Raw genomic sequence first — 17,173 nt, forward strand, 5'->3', positions numbered from 1 at the left:
TTGTCACTCACTGCTTCGTCCAGCACTCACTGTATTTTCTCTTATTTATCAGTCAGCACGTCGTTTATTGTCCGAGGTTGCACACAGACATTTTCAGAACAAAGTGTTCAACTTTGGCTTGCAACCCTTTGCTGCATGTCATCTCCCCACTCTCTCTCTCTCTCTCTCTCTCTCTCTCTCTCTCTCTCTCTCCCTCCCCACTTCACACTCTTCACTCTGCCCTGTCCATTAAAGGCAAAAAAAAGCCCCAAAAAATAATCTTTAAAAAAGTAACGGTCAAAGTTTTCATAAGTAAATGTTCCACCTTAAAAGTTGCCGGCAGTCGGCCCAGGGAATTAAGTTATTTTTTCTCAGACCACAGCTGCTGTGAGAGGCAGCAAAACATCCTTTCATTTTATAGTTGCAGTCTACAGATGTATGCAAAACGCAGTGGTTACATGAGCCTCAAAACCAGCCACAACTCAGCCCTGAGCAGAGTGACCGTCCTCTATTGACCTCTATTGACAGACTGCAGTGTTCACAGCTCCACCTTTTAGTACCAGATCTGTGTGCTAGGTACTCCAACAGAGGGGGGACCAAAAATGGGGACGGTACGGAACGGTTCCACTGGTACCATCCACGACTTTTCACAGTGGAAACAGAAAAAAATTGTTGGGTTTTTTTTGGGCCCATACCTGAGCATTTCATTTACACATCCCAGCTTTTAAGCCATTGCTCAACAGCTGTGGGTCGGTACAATCAATGGCAAACACCGTATTTACTCTTTATACCATGACTTTCAAATGTATTAAAGAGTGGAATACTAGAATGTGATATGAGCGTTACAGTGTCAGTCATGTGGAATTTATGTAGACAGTAGGATCTTTCATTTACTGCATATTCATATGCTTGCTTGTGTTAAATGACATCATATATAAAAGGAAATACATTTTAAAACTTTAAATTTCTTCGTTTGGGGGAACCCTCAGACCCCCCGGCAGGTTTGGTCCCCGCCGTGTTGATTCCATGGCTACGGCCTTACGTTGTATTGACCATAAACTGGAGAGGAAGATAGGCTTCCTCATATTTTGGGTTCACCCCTGTCATGAATCCCTCGTATTGTTATTTATTTATTGATGTCACTCAAAAATTAATGATGGCTGCATTTCAGCAATTATTGTAATGCAGATACTTTTAATGTCATGTGTTACACCTGTCACAAAACTTTTCTCTCATGTTTTGTGCATTGGCACTTTGTGAACCACTGATTTTTAAATTTTAGATTGTTATTTTTTTAATTCTTGAGACAAAAGTCTTGCTACATATAAAATTGGGTTTTGGCGTTTGGTGTCTCTTCCATCTGCTGCTCCTGCTGATGTTTAAGCGTCCTTACAGCATTTCCCACTCTGGATATAGTCATGTTTAAGATGTTACTTTAACCAGATGCATCCATACGTGCTGTAGATGTCTGGAGGAGCTCAGTGGCAGATCAGTGGCTGGTTGCCTGGAACCAAACAGTGCATGTGACAGCGATTCATTAGAGCTTGTTGTTCACACTACAGCTTGAGAGCAGAGCACAGCTGCTGGTTTCTCATGGTGTGGACCCGGTCCATTGCAGAGAGTCACGCGAGGACGGTTCACTCCGTCTTTTCTGGCAAGCAAAGTCAATCACAGCCGAGAGCGAGCCCAGCAGCAGCAGCGGGGGCCGAGGACGAAGCAGGAGGCCTAACTGGATCAGCAGCCAAATCAGCAGTGGGAGCAGACAAGGAAAAATAAATTGATTCATGTTAGTATACTGCACAGTGAAACACATATGCACTTGCACACAGAGCCTGTTCAGAGGGAAGAGACGGCAGAATGTAGAGGTAAGACTGCAGCATTATGGAAGCAGCAATTCTACCACAAAGAACACAATTAATTAAAACACATAAACATAAATTATAAGATATATTCTCATGTGAGGATTATAAGATACCTGTCTGAGAAAACTTCCTCTCCACACACTGCAGCAAAATCTGTGAAGACCCAAATTACAGGGACGCAATCCAGGAGAGATTTAACACATAACAAGAAAACAAAATCAGAATGATGACTAAAACAGCTTCAATGAGGTATCCATGTTACTTTTTTTTGTCTTTATTATGGCAGCCCTGAGGGCTAAAACACTATAACATTCCACAAAACACAATGACATGTCAGAAAACTCTACAGCATTACAGTTAGAGTCTCACCAAATGCTTGTTTCCTCTTATGTCATTGTTGTGTTTTATGAAATATCATTGCATTAGGGAAACTTGTTTTTTGTAATGTGTTTTGTAAAATGTTGATGTGTTTTGACCCTCAGGGCCACCATTCTTTATACTATCAAATACAATCTCATGGAATAACATGGAAGAAAAATGCAACATTTTAATATTGCTGCATAGTTACACAAAAATAAACTTAAGGTTAAAATTTTAAGTACAAAAAAGTGGGTTGCCAACTATTTATCTTAGAAAAACATTAAGTTAAATCAGATACATTTCTCTTGTCATTGCTTTTTTTGTATTCTTGCATTTTTTATTAAAAAAATAAATGTTTACATCAACAGCATACATTTTTTTAGCTCCTTGTCTTTATTATGGTGGCCCTGAAGGCTAAAACACATTACAAATACAGTCTCACCAAATGTTGTTGTGTTTTCTCTTTCACCATTGTTTTTTAAAAATAATTGCATTTTAAGAAATGTGTGGTTTTTTTAAAATGTGTTTTGTGAAATGTGTTTTTTGAAATTTTTTCGACCATCAAACTTTATTGTAACAAAAACAATTTACTGGAATAACGGCAAACAAAAATGGAACACTTTAATACTGCTGCATCGTTACACAAAAAATACAAAAAATAAACTTGAGGTTAACCTTTCGAGTACAAAAAGAAGGTAGACAACTATCTATCTTGGAAGATCATGAGCTTAGAACGCCACATTCAGATACATGTCTCTGGCATGCCATTGTTCTTTTGTTGTATTCTGGTGTTTTTAATAGAAATAAAATAAATGTCTACATCAACAGCATATATATACTCTGGGTTTTTTTTATGGCGGCCCTGAGGGCTAAAACAATACAGCAACTTCTAACAAAACCCAATGACATATCAGAAAACACAACATCTGAGAAAACACTACACTGTTACGGTTAGAATCTTACCAAATGTTATCGTGTGTTCTCTGTTGTCATTGTTTTTGTAGATGTTGCTGTGTTTAATGTAATACCGTTGCGTTTCATGAAATGCGTTTTTGTTTTTTTTTAGACGTGTTTTGTGAAATATTGATGTGTTTTCTGACATGTTGTGCTTTGACCTTTAGGATCAACTCTGTCTTGGAAGGTCATGAGATTTAAATGCCTCATTCAGAAACACTTGTTTTGCATGTCATTGTTTTTTCTGTATTCTGGTGTTTGTAATAGAAATAAAATGTGTTTTTACATCAACAACAGACACTATGGGTGGGGAACCCTTTTTTTGTGAGTTATTATATAAAAGAGAGAGTTGCCCTGTCTTTGTTTAACAGTTCATGACTACACAATAAGATGTCAGCATGCTTTATGTATATATTGATATTGAATTTCTACAGTAATGACATTAAAACTCACAGCTGCTGAGTTTAAATGGAGGACACTTATTTTAAATCAGGTTGTTAAACCAGCAGCTCCACAAACTTGAGCCACATTGAGGTGTAACGTTTCCATTTGACACTCCGGAGCAGCAGGCAGCGATTTACCCGTTGTATCCCTCTTTTACTGAACACGAAGAAGAAGCGAGGTTTCTTCCGCCTTCTTCCTGTGACGTAACTTCCTTTCTGTCCGTGCTAAGCTCCGAGTGAACACGCGTTCGCCTTCTAGCTCAAGTGAGTGTCTTTTTTATGTTGTAATAAATGTGTTAACCACCGAGAGGATACTCGGTATATCCCCATAAATAAGTAAACTTTAAACCCAGTTAGTTTAAAACATCAAAAAGCGGCATATTAGCGAAATTAGCTCCTTTTTCCCACCGTAACGTCGGTGGCGGCTAACGTTAGCTTGTGACAACGGGACTGCAGAACACGCCGCCACATGGGTGTAAAAAGTGCAGTTTCTCTTGTCACGTTTAAAAAGACTTAGTGGAGTAAATCTAAATGGTTTTCATTTCAGTGACTTTCTGTTAAATACCTCCAAAGATATAGTTGTCGCCGTTCACTCAAAGACCTGATAGATACTTTGATGTAGTGCCTGTTCACCTCTCCTGCGGCTAGAAAACCAGCACTTCAGTGTTTTATGACATACAGTTCTCATGCTAATTATAATTATTGAACTTTAAAATGACTTGACATTGAACACCTTCAGTATGCGAAAGCGTGGCCATATTAAAACTTGCCTATACTGTAGGAAACAACCTCAGGAGAATATGCTAGTTGCTCAATATTACTTAAACTTTCTTTGCTTGCTTTTAAAATCACAGTAATATTTAAGTACATATAAAAGCACTATCATAGTTTTCCTATACATTTACATCATTCCTAATTGTAGCCTATTTCATAATCAAGAATAAGCCATCAATAAAGTGTAAAGGTTTTGCCTTCAGTTACTATACTTGAATCTTTAAAAATATCTTTGGTTAAATCTGAAACTTGCAACACCTGCGAGAAGGTTTAAGAAATTTTCAGAACAATTTGACAGTAGTTTAAAGCAGAAAATCAGAATGGAAGTGTTTACAGCTAGCAGCAAGAAATGTTTAATCTGTTATTTTTGCTCAAAGAGGTGCCACTAAGCACGTAAAGACAGTGCAGGTTTTGTACGTGCCACATTTGTTTTGATGGTTATCTTCAATCTATTTAGAGTAAATGTTTACTAAGAATTTCTGTACGTTATCACATTCGACTTTGTTCTGTCTTTGTTGGGATCATTTACAACTGTATTAGAAGGTGGCCAAACTTGTAAATGTCTTTGTGTGTGCTCTGATTGGCGATGTCCATTAAGGCAAGGCAAGTTTATTTATATTGCACAATTACAAAGTGCTCTACATGATCATCAAGACAAAGTACAAAGACAACATTTTAGTCGTGTTTAACGTCTTAACAGACATTAAAGAATAAGACTAGAACACATCTACTCAAAGTTTTAACTTTTCTGGTCATCGTTTTTTCAGGATGCGTTACGTTGCTGCTTACCTGCTCGCTGCCCTCGGTGGCAATGAGAACCCCGACGCCAAGGACATCAAGAAGATCCTGGAAAGTGTTGGCATTGAGGCCGATGACACACGCCTGGACAAGGTACAGAGCAGCTGGCACTTTGTTGTGTTTCTGGTGTTGTGGCAGCAGTTTGACTGGCGGCTTGTCATTGCCTCTGTGATATTTACAAATTTGATTTCTCTCAACAGGTCATCAGTGAGCTGTCAGGCAAGAATGTGGAGGAGGTGATCGCCACAGGTGAGTGTGCCCTTTTGTCAGTGTTTTTGTGCCTTTTGTGTAATGATAAATTTAGATTTTAGTTTGAAATCAGAACAGTTTCCTCACCGTATTAACTACAGACTAGAAATGCTTAATAACAGGAGTTCTGTGTAACAACAGGCAGAGGCAATAACTGTTAATTTCACTTAGCCACAACATTAAAATAGATTGAGCACATTCTCACTTTGAGGCCAGGAAATGGCAGCATTTAAGCTATGTTAGAGTTTTACTACACGACTAAATTGCCAGATTATATCTAATAACATACTGTGTGTGACCTCTATCTTGTTTCTGGCTGCTGAGTGTCAATGTTATCACTTGTGCTTTATGTCTGCCAACTCGTGTCTCCTCAGGTTACGGTAAACTGGCCAGCATGCCAGCAGGCGGTGCCGTGGCCGTTGCCAGCTCTGCGGCTGCTGGCGCTGGCGGAGCTGCTGCCCCTGCAGGTGAGCTTTGCAGCTTAGCACCTTGTTTGTCAGCATCCATGACACTTGGCATACGGTGCCTTTGCCTTCACCTTGTATGTTAATATGATTACATGCAGCCAAGTCAGTTAGTCATCAGTAGTTTTTCCATTTAATTTAATTATGTAACTCTAATAAGTCATAAATTAAACCTGACACTGTACCTTGTGGTCATGTAGGTAATGTAATCAGTCATAGATTTTTTAAATTTGTGACATTAATGTGAGGGCTCAAAGGTGGGTCATTTTGGAGAAATAGAAGTAGCATATTTGTTAGGAACAGTACACGGCTTCACGTTTATAAAACCATTTGGCATGTAAACCCAACAGTAATTGAAGTTTCAGTGACTGCATGAAATACCTTCATGGCCTCATGAGCAAAGCTGTTATTAAATATGTTTTGGTGATTTGAGCAGGAAATAACATCAAGTGCCCTTTTTTTGTTTTGCAGCTGAGGAGAAGAAGGAAGAGAAGAAGGAGGAGTCTGAGGAGTCCGATGACGACATGGGATTCGGCCTGTTTGACTAAACTCTTTTCAAACATGAATAAAATTTATACAAAACACCAAACTGTTTAAATTTTTTGTTTCATTGCAAAATGTCCTTCAAGTAACTCAAATGTTAGTGGTGTTTAGGAGGTTTGAGAAAGGTGTCACTGCTGAGGTAAAGCATGAGCTGCCTCCTGGAAAAAAAATATAAAGCAGCCACTTGTATCCTAAGGTTTTCAATTCAACAATAATAAATAATGGTAGAAACCTCAGGCAGAGCAACTGAGAAGGGATCCCTCTTCCAGGACGGACGGATGAGCAATAGATATCGCACAGAACAGATCAAGAATTAATTTGAAGTCATCCATATGAAAAAATGATATATGAAGCGAGAGAGACAAAGGAATTGAGGCACACCAAGAGAGATGGATGGAGAGATACAGGGCATATAATAGCTACTATAACATTAATTTTAGTATAATTAAAATAACTGTGGTAACGTATGTTGTAAGTATATATTAATATATGATAGTATATGTATGTGACAATAATAATCATGAGCTACCACCAATAGGTGCTGTAGGACACCAGAGCAACTGCCAAACTATCAGCTGGTTATGGACTCATGAATTATGTAATAGAGCCCAGTGCTCAGCAGATGGCGCTGTTGTGTGTACTATACACAGGAGTAATGGAGACACTGTTAAAAACATCTTGAATTATACATGATAGATGCTGGCCTCTACAGCACACTGTGCAGGTGATCTGCCGGTATCTGGTTATGATAGGGATTCTTCAGATAAGTTACATCAGACACATTAAACACAAACTGATTTTCAACTAGACTGCACAATCACCATTTGTAGAAAGGAAATATATGTAGGTTTCACTACCACAGCACCCACGAGCAAAATAATTTGGCATGTGATTACTTCCTAGTGAAATGAGATGATCTATAACAGGGCTGCTACTCGGCTGTTGCTGTGGCAACTCATTGTGTTATGACAAATTCATATCAGCAGTCAACAGCACCAAGTATGACAACTTTAGATCTGAAAGTCTTGTGTGTGAGCTTCAAAAAATAGATTTTGTTTCAATCCTTTTTGGGATAAATAAGGTTTGAAATGTTGATGTGAAAAACTGACAGCTGTCCAACTTATCACTTTATCACTCAGTGAAATTTGTGAGGTTTGTAGTGTCAGCAGCAATCAGTGAAATCGATGAAGAGGAAAGACAAACCCTCACACAAGTTTTACAAATGTCAAACCAGGTCACTAAATATTTGTGAGTCCACATCCTGAATGTCAGTTTTTTAACACCAGTAATTAATAGGCAAATCATTTCAATAGACATAGCGAAGTCTTCATAAACCCACTTCCTCCTCCGCAGATGAAGTGGGACCCAACCACACTTCACATGTGCATGTTGCTTGGATCTCCATAGCAACAACAGATCATTTATCGGACTTTCCATTGGTCTTTGTGCAGCGTGATTTCTTCTAAATGCCACTCCACCATAACTGAAGATTATTATCATTAGCCTATATTATTATTATTATTATTATTATTATTATTATTATCCCATGGTGTGTTACAAAATCTGAATGACTAAAATAACCTTTAACGGCACACTCGCAGCTGTCATTACCCTTTGAGAGAATGTTGTGAATTTTTTTATTTTGTTTTTGTAAGAATAGTACTCACACCTCAGGCCTTGAATTAAAAAGATATCTAGTAAATGGGTCTTCAGGAAAATTAAAAAAATACATTTTTTCTATACTGTGTTAGTCACAGATGTCTTTACAAATATAGGAAACTGACTTTCAGTTTATGTATTTATAATTTTTTGGTTTTGCTAACGTTCCCCAGACTCCCCCACACCAGGAACTAAAACCACACACACACTCCTTCAAATGTCATACAGTTGTTTAGTCATATAGTGACCTCTGAGTACAGCAAGGAGCCAAAGTCCTGTCCCACATACAGTACGACCCCACCAGTATTTGATTTAGGAATGTACAGTGTAAACAGAGTATCCAGATCACCTTAAAGTGGCAATGGGAATTTTATTTATATAGCATTTCATTTCACATAAACTCAAAGTCCCTTACCTTGACAGACAATATGAAAGAAAACAAGAACATTGGAGGCATAAACAACGCAGATAAGAATACAGGATGAGTCATTGACAGTAAGACAATCAAACCTCTGTGCTATCAAAAAAACAAGTGTGATTACATGAGTACACACACACAAACACACACACTCTTACGCAGGTTTGCTGGACCTGAAGTCAGCAGGCAGCTTGTTGGCATCACAGTGACTGAAGGCACCTTCACCAGAACTGGATCTAATTGTGGGTACAGCTGGAAAACCCCTGCCTGTCAACCTGAGAGTTCTGATCAGGTTGTCATCGAAAACTACATATTAACACAGGGCTCTTCAAGGGACTAAAATCCAGTATAAAAGCAGGACCCTATTATTTCAGGAGATACTGTCCTTTAGTTGATGGATACTTTGTCAGCAAAATAACCAATAAACACACCACCGTCGGTCACACAGAGAGGTGTGAACGTGAGGCTTTGGGTGCTCAGTGGCAGCTGCTCATTCTGCTCGGCTGGTAATCGTGCCACAGCTATAACAAACCTATCTGTGTTACAGTGTGAACTTTGAACGTGGCAACCAGCACAGTATGTCCCAGAAAGCCAATTAGTCATGTCCTGATGTGTGACTATAAGTGTTACTTCATCCCTAACTTTCTGAAGTTGTCTAATGAGCTGAGTCATGTCATGTGTTTCAAAGCTGAGTCATTAAATGGGCCGCTCTGTCTGAGTTTTTTATGTCAAAGCTCTGAGGATAGAGGATGTTGTGTGCTGTAGGTTGTTAGTCCTCTGCTCTGATATAAACTTGTGATTTAAGGGTATATAAACAAACTTGCTACATAACAATGTAAAAATACTTTGATACAACTTTTAAGATTTTTACTAACGTATAACCAGCACGAAATACCTAACGTATCAAAAGTACAATTAGTCATTGTGCTGTAAAGCTTCTTTCAGATTGTTATATTACCTGAATATTTCTTATTAATGCAGGTTAAGCATTTTAATGTTGTAGCTGTCAAGGTGGGCCTACTTTAACTGCTTCATACGCTACTTGATGGTTATTATGTCATTCACCTACTGACTTGTGAATGATGAACTTCAATCAACAGTAAGAAACTCAAGCTGTCAGATAAATCTAGTGGAGTCAAAGGGACAATATCTTCCCAAGTACAATGACCAGAGGTGAAAGAAGTGCTTAAGTTACTTAAGTAAAAGTAGGAATACCACTGTGTAGAAATGTTCTGTTACAAGTGAAAGTCCTGTGCTCAAAATGTTACTTTAGTATTAGCGTTAAATATATTTAAACTATCAAAATTAACAGTACATTCAGAGTGAAGCATTTCATAACAATGTACAGTATATTGTACTGTCAGATTATTATTGATGCCTTAAATAATATCGACCAATTTATTTTTCACATGATATCATAAGGATATGAATTAAATGTTTAGATCACTTTAATGTTGCAGCTGGAAAAAAGGGAGCTTTATTAGTTGCTTTTATTTTGTATTAATAATCTGCAAATTAATGAAAGCTTTAAAGTCAATTTAGTGGCTTAAAGAGTGCAAAATTTCCCTCTACATGTTTTTGGGTAGAAGTTTAAAGTAGCAAAAATTGAATTATTTAAGTAAAGTTTACAGTTTACCACTGTATATAAGTGTGGTGAAATAGATGTAAAAAGTAGCATAAAATAGAAATACTCAAGAAATCAAGAAAAACAGAATTGGTCTTTAGTAGAAGTACTTTCCAACACTGCAAAAAAAATAAAAAAAAAAGGCCTCTGAAACTTAATATCCTCCTGAAATCTGAAGGAAAAAAGGTTTAATTTTGAAATTTTTAAATATAATTTGATATACGTTATATAATGTAAATTATGTAATATACATTTAGATTGAATATCAATATATTTAATATAAATTCATATAAACATATCACAACTATTTGTTTCTATACATATTCCTATATATATTTTATAACACCAATGTAAATCCTTTCCACAAAAAGTAGCTACATTACAGTACATTAAATTCACTTCTGAGAAATGTAATATTAAAGGTACTGTGTATGCTTTGATACGGTGTGTGTGTGTGTGTTTGTGTGTGTGTGTGTGTGTTTGTGTGTGTGTGTGTCTGTAAACCAAATTTTTTTTTATATGAAAGATGAGACTATGACAGACTGTGAACAGTATTCATATCAATCAGTTTAAAAATAGAATGAAAAAATACTTCTTTAATACCTACAAAGATGAGGAAAATGCTGAGTAGCCATATATACATATATATTATCATTATTATCAACCCCATCCGCTTGTACGTGTGCACTGGTTATGTGAATGCCATCTGCATTCCTATAATCTGCACAACTAATTCAGGAATTCAGATAATATTTTGAATATCTTTTGTACTTTATGTCTTGCATAATTTGTATAACAAACTTGAATAGTATTTTGTATGTCATTTGAATCTGAAAATTTGTACAATCTGTTAATTGTACATATATTGTTTTGATGCGTATACTGAAGAATGTCATTCCGAGCCAGCAAATGCTTTGCAAATCTCTAAGCATCATTATCAGTGACCTATACCAATAAATATGGGAATTTAAAGTATGTGATTTCAGTAGCTTAATCATTTGTCAAAGTAGGCTATTGATATCAAAATACATGTCATGTGTCACTATTTTCAGTTTGTGGAAAAGCCCCTAGCAAATGTCTTGGCACAATTATCAGTAACTTGTTACCTTAAATATGGACATTTCAAAGTTGTGATTTCAATAGCTTACTCATTTATAAATATACTGACGTCACATCACATGACATGTCTCCGTGACATCCTGTCGAAATTAGATGGTGAGGGAAAAAAGCCCATAGGCAGCCCGTAAGCATTTCACGTCTGTGAGTTTGTAAAATTAGTTATAAAAATGTAAGAAATCATGGTTATGAATGATATATTTCCTTACCTGCGCACATTTCAAGGTTGTGATGTCAATAGCCTGCTCATTTTTTGGCAAACACTTTTAAAATCTTAATAATACAGTTAAGACTGTTATAAACAGAAAAACAATATCCTCATGAAGAACAGACACAATATATTTCCTTAAAACTTTTATTACTTTTCTCCTCTTCTGTGTGTTTGCTGCAGAAACAGTATAAATACACCACTGTAGATCCGCTCGTGCTGCAGCCTCCATGCCCCTCCCACTTCCTGTGACGTCACCGTCTATACCAACTGTCTGCTCAGGCCGAGTGCGCACACAGTCGATTCCAGTTAGCGGACAGTGAAGGTTACCTGCTTCAACAGTGCTTGAACGGCAACCTTTCTACTGTCTTTAGACCCTAATAATCGCTCTGATCATTCACGCCATCAATCGATAACAACCAAAATCGAAATTTAATTATTTTTAAAACATCAGCTCGCTAAGTTATCCCAAACACGTTTAGCTTGCTAACTAGCTAACTGTTTTTGCTAACGGCGCAAGGCACTCGGACAGCTTTTCGACCTCCTCACGACGAGACCTGCGACTGAGATTTGGTAAGTACAAGTGTGTGTGTTGTGTATGTTTGGTTTTAGCTGACCTACACCGACGACTACATTAACGTTAGTGTGTGTTTAGCAGACGTTAGGTAGCACTGAGGCGGTTGTTTATCTTCTTGCCGCCGCCGCCAGCTCGGCCTGGGCGCAGTTGGCTCTGCGCCTTCTGCGTAATGTTTTCAGTGCCAAGCATGGCACACAAACACTGGACATACCAGACAAAACAGTACTTTGTTTGCGTATTTTAACAGATGTGACTTTGAAATCGTCTCATGTACTTTAATGGAGTGTGTGACGTAGCAATAAATCCAATTGGACCTGGTAATGATTTATTTTCCCCTGAATTTCTGGCCCTTGTTAGCTTTTACGTCCGTGGCAAGATTTGCCTTTATATAAGAAGGTGTATGTGTGCCAAACCCAGTGATACGGAGGAAATGAATAGGTCTGGCACAGTTTGCTATGTAATGATACCTCTGCTAAAGTTAGGGCCCGTCCATTGTCATTGTTGCGTAACGATAGCCTGCATACTTTGTGCTGTTTTGATCATTGCTTCACCACAACAGGTGTTCCGCAATGAGGACAATAATATTTTTTATTTATCATCAACCAACTCATTCTATTGTTTTTTTGTTTCTTTTCTTGACAGATCATGAAAGTTGCTCTATGGTTTTAATATCTGAAGTTAAACGTACAAATAAGAAAACATCCATTGAGACAGATTTTTTTTTGCCAAAGTAAAGATCATTTTCACACCAAAGAAAGTCGCATTCGCCGCAATGTCCAGTGTAAAGTGATAGATATCACATAGAAAATGATAAGTATAGGCAGGGCAATATTAGGATAAGATGCTGTTAAGCTATTGCGATGAGGGCTCCAACATATGATGATTTTCTTCATCAATTCAACGGATTTAGTCTTGTCTTAGGTTGTTTTTATTTATTGTTTAGTTTGTAAAACATCACAAAATATTGCCCTTCACAGTGCCCCAGAGCCTAAGGCGATGTCTTCAGATGTTTTCTGTCTGACCACCAGTCCAATTTTCAGTTTACAACAGTATTAAATAGAGGAAAGCAGCAAAACTTCACATATGAGAAGCTTTAATAACGCAATAATTATCAAAACATAGATTCATTTTCTGTTTATTCGACTGATTTAATATTCGCCTAATCAATTCAGGTCAACTTGTGATATAAATTGTAGTACACAGACATTATGCTACACATGTACGTTGTGTCATTTTGAGTCGAGTTAGTTTGCCAACTAAGGATTTTGTTTGTTGTGTTGCAGAACCATGAGTTCCCAGGTGAGACAGAACTACCACCAGGACTGCGAGGCTGCAATCAACAGGCAGATCAACCTGGAGCTGTACGCCTCCTACGTCTACCTGTCAATGGTGAGAGCCCCATAGGTTCATAGAATAAAATGTTTGGGCAACTGAGTGATCAAAGATGATTGGGAAAATCCAGAGTGGAACAGATGACAATAGTATATCGTGTTAGCATAAGGAGAACTGTGTCTACCCGTGATACTGGTGCCATTTATTATCGAGAAGTGGTTTTAATTCCTCTAAATCAGACTGTGCTGTGGTTACGTGACTGCTGAGCTGAGCAGGTTAGAATGGTGGGTGATGGTAGTCAGACAGCCACTATCAGCAGCCATTCCTTTTTTAAACATTAGCATGTTAGACATGAGCTTTTAGGCGTTTGAACCGAGGTGGCATGAATGTCATGTGGCAGAGTTATAAAGCAAAGGTTGAAGTTCCCTGTGAGATTGCCCTATGTACAGAGAGAGGGCAGGGAGTGCATCACCTGACCTTAAAAATGTGTTTCACGCTAAGCACAGCTTTCACCTATCAGTCCAAAACACAACTGCGTATATGAAGGGGTTTCTACATCTTATGTATGTTCTATTTTTATTTTTAAACATTCTCTCTGTCTGCTTTTTTCCCAGAGAGGATAGTTCAATGAATATACATGTTTGTTTAGTTGAGATGCTTTTGAAAGTTTATTTGCCATGCCTCTGCGAACTCTGCGTTACTGATTTACAAAGAACAAATAATGAACATTTGCTTTTTTTTTTTTAACAATAGTAGCAGTAGTAGTGTGACCTATATTAAGCTATCTCAGAAGCCATGTGTTTGCTTGTTAGGTTTCAGCTACCTCTCAGGATTTATTTTTGCTTCGCCTAAAGCTTTCCAGTTTTTAAAACATCACCATTCCCCTCTTTCCTCCTCACAGGGATACTACTTTGACCGGGACGACCAGGCATTGCACAACTTTGCCAAGTTCTTCCGCCATCAGTCGCACGAGGAGCGCGAGCATGCTGAGAAGCTGATGAAACTGCAGAACCAGAGGGGGGGGAGGATTTTCCTACAAGACGTCAAGGTACGAGCTCATATTGGATCATTTGTGTTTATGTGATAGTAAATTTGTTTCACGTGTGTTTTAACACGTACACTGGGTGTGAGATTTGGAGCTCTGGGCTATCACACAACTGATGTAGGATGGGCACCATAAGATACAAAGGGCGTGCATATGCTGCACCACTTATCTCTCCCTGACACACAGACACAACCCATTAAACGTTAAACTGCAAACCTACTCTGAAATAATCAGAAGGCTCGCAGCAGTCTGGGTCAGGTCGTTGGCCTCCTGCCTCGCATTAATGAGTGTCTCACTGTTGTCCTGACCTGCTTCGTTCTTTGCAGAAACCAGAGAGGGACGAGTGGGGCAGTGGTGTTGAGGCACTTGAATGTGCCCTGCAGCTGGAGAAGAGCGTGAACCAGTCACTGCTGGACTTGCACAAGCTCTGCTCTGAACACAACGACCCACATGTGAGTATTAAATTGCGTCTTGATGGTTGTACAGCAAAGCACTGTGAAATTTTAGAGAACATCAATCCCAAATTCTCATCAGTGAAATAAATATCAAGTATTTTATTAGGTGCATTAGCCAATTCAGGTACCGATGCATTTAGCTCTTGCAGACATAGATCTGAGCACAAGCACCTAAAACATACATATTGGTTGAACACTTGTACTTTAGAGATTTGTTTGTTGCAGTTAGCTGCAAATTCTGCAGGTTTCCTTTTCATGTTTTTTTCAAGATGTGAAAACATCTGTCAGACTTTGATGTGGCCTTTATGGGATTTACACAGTACAGCCGAGGTGTTTTACAGCAAATGTGCTGTGCAGCAGATTGCTGACCTGCCATTTTGTTTTTAATTAGTACTCAATATGAGCTTTTTTTTTCAAATGCAGTGGGTTTGAGTGTTGTTTTGCATCCGTTTAGCGAGTGATAGCGAGTTAAGTATCAGTTCCTGATTTGCTCGTGTTTATTTTACAGTGCTTCAACAGGTGAATGAAAAGGAAGTAAAGTCAGTTATAGTATTTCAGGCTTTCTTCCAGTGGTGAGTGAGCTTCGACTCTAATCTGATTTAACTCTCTGTCTCTCAGTTGTGCGATTTCATCGAGACACACTACCTGGACGAGCAGGTGAAGTCCATCAAAGAGCTGGCAGACTGGGTGACCAACCTGCGCCGCATGGGAGCCCCTCAGAACGGCTTGGCCGAGTACCTGTTCGACAAACACACCATGGGCAAAGAAAGCAGCTAAATCCGTCCGGATCACATTTCCTAAAGCTTTCTATATATGTATATTTGTATCTTGCTTTCAAATGTTTTCCAAATATCAAGCCATCTGCATGGTACTGGCTCGACATTTAAACCTATATTACTCATGTGGTTATTGCCATTCCCTCCACATCATAGCTCAATAGTCCCCTGATCCCAGAGCTGTGAGCTATTCCACTCAAAGCCCACTCTTGTATCTTGCACTTCTCTGTCTACTGTCAGCTATGCCTACATCATAACTATGTACTTGCTGTTTTATGCCAGTAGCTGTTAATCAAACTCAATAAAACGAACCCTCTGGATTCTGATCCTTCTCAGTTTTTTAATGTTGTCACAGTGGTTTGAGTTAAGCTCTGTATATGAAAAACATGAAACCTACCCACTGATGATAGTGGGTAAAAATGGTTGATACTAATTTCACTTCCACTTTCAGAGAAAACAAAGCCAGACAGTCAGGTGAGTAAAATTTCAGTGGGCAAAGTTAGAACTCCTATTGAGCCTTAAAATGTAGGATCAGCTATTGTATTTAAACCAATAGACAGCAAAACGTTCTGGTAGTTGAGGGAAACTCAGGTTATCGAGAAAATAATAATGTTTACCTGAATGTGGAGACTGTAATTACTGTTCCTCCGAGCCTGTGGGCTCTGGAAAATATACACCAAACATCCAAAATAAGCAGCTTGAGGTGAAACTAATTATGATCATCTGCAGTTTGTGTCTTATAGCTTTAGCAGAGTGTCACTGGGCTTTTTTGTGCCAGTACTTTAAAAATGTTTACTGACATCAATTGTACCTGTTTACATGTTAACTGCATATTGTGTACACTTTATTGTTGGAACAATGTTTATGATGCACTCTTGGTCAGGTTGGTCTTGAAAAAGAAATCTTAATCTTGTTTTATTTGGTTAAATGAATAGATAAATAAATACGTTTACCGGTATATAAGAATTACACTATGTAAGTTGATTGTTTGGACAGTCGAGGGATTATAAAAAAGTCGCGCAATCAGGGGATTTCCAACTCAGAAACCCAACTTTTTGACAGGAACTGTAAAAAAATATTCGTGCATAGACGTGCGTCACCATGAGTTCCCCTCTTATGTAATCATCAGACATCTATTTTCTTGTAGGGATTCAGACTGTTGGTGCCTATGGTTGGTGAAGTAGAATTAACAACCAACAGCACTGATAGCAAAACTGTTAGAATGTGTTTTGACATGGTTTTAAAAAGTACATGATCAACAATTGATTTTTAAAAACAAAAAGCAACACAAATTTTATATGCCAAGAAAATGTGTCTTTATGTTGAGTGAATGTCATCTGTGTTACACATGATTTGGGAATTTTGGCAAACTTCACTGTAAAACTAAAGTATGTTGGGTTTTACCTGAAAGACAGATGTTTTTAATATTTAATACCCTTTCACGGTTAAAAATTGTGCCAAGAGAAGTACAAAGATAACATAAATGTAGCCCAGGGAGACTCCATTTGCTTTGCCCGGGGGCCACTTTTGCAAAATG

General features: G+C 38.1%; 2 protein-coding genes across 2 annotated transcripts; both read left to right on the forward strand.

Moving 5' to 3' along the window:
- Positions 1 to 3,795: 3,795 nt before the first annotated feature.
- Positions 3,796 to 6,472, forward strand: rplp2l (ribosomal protein, large P2, like). Its single transcript, XM_049596000.1, has 5 exons — positions 3,796 to 3,862; positions 5,140 to 5,263; positions 5,371 to 5,419; positions 5,794 to 5,886; positions 6,355 to 6,472. The coding sequence occupies exons 2-5, from the start codon at positions 5,141 to 5,143 to the stop codon at positions 6,429 to 6,431; spliced, it is 342 nt and encodes a 113-aa protein (XP_049451957.1). The 5' UTR covers positions 3,796 to 3,862; position 5,140; the 3' UTR covers positions 6,432 to 6,472.
- A 5,257-nt stretch (positions 6,473 to 11,729) lies between these two features.
- fth1a (ferritin, heavy polypeptide 1a) lies at positions 11,730 to 15,962 on the forward strand. The gene is made up of 5 exons (XM_049595976.1): positions 11,730 to 12,024; positions 13,312 to 13,417; positions 14,262 to 14,408; positions 14,732 to 14,857; positions 15,479 to 15,962. The coding sequence occupies exons 2-5, from the start codon at positions 13,316 to 13,318 to the stop codon at positions 15,635 to 15,637; spliced, it is 534 nt and encodes a 177-aa protein (XP_049451933.1). The 5' UTR covers positions 11,730 to 12,024; positions 13,312 to 13,315; the 3' UTR covers positions 15,638 to 15,962.
- Positions 15,963 to 17,173: the final 1,211 nt, after the last annotated feature.

The sequence above is a fragment of the Epinephelus fuscoguttatus genome, linkage group LG2, assembly GCF_011397635.1.
Source record: "Epinephelus fuscoguttatus linkage group LG2, E.fuscoguttatus.final_Chr_v1".
NCBI lineage: Eukaryota > Metazoa > Chordata > Actinopteri > Perciformes > Serranidae > Epinephelus > Epinephelus fuscoguttatus.

What these genes read in the sequence shown, in the direction of transcription:
- fth1a (XM_049595976.1), top strand. Translation starts at nt 13,316, where the DNA reads ATGAGTTCCCAGGTGAGACAGAACTACCACCAGGACTGCGAGGCTGCA. An exon ending in CCTACGTCTACCTGTCAATG is followed by an intron (nt 13,418 to 14,261) that starts GTGAGAGCCCCA and finishes TCCTCCTCACAG; the next exon opens with GGATACTACTTTGACCGGGA. An exon ending in TTTTCCTACAAGACGTCAAG is followed by an intron (nt 14,409 to 14,731) that starts GTACGAGCTCAT and finishes CGTTCTTTGCAG; the next exon opens with AAACCAGAGAGGGACGAGTG.
- rplp2l (XM_049596000.1), top strand. Translation starts at nt 5,141, where the DNA reads ATGCGTTACGTTGCTGCTTACCTGCTCGCTGCCCTCGGTGGCAATGAG. An exon ending in GGAGGAGGTGATCGCCACAG is followed by an intron (nt 5,420 to 5,793) that starts GTGAGTGTGCCC and finishes GTGTCTCCTCAG; the next exon opens with GTTACGGTAAACTGGCCAGC. An exon ending in CGGAGCTGCTGCCCCTGCAG is followed by an intron (nt 5,887 to 6,354) that starts GTGAGCTTTGCA and finishes TTTGTTTTGCAG; the next exon opens with CTGAGGAGAAGAAGGAAGAG.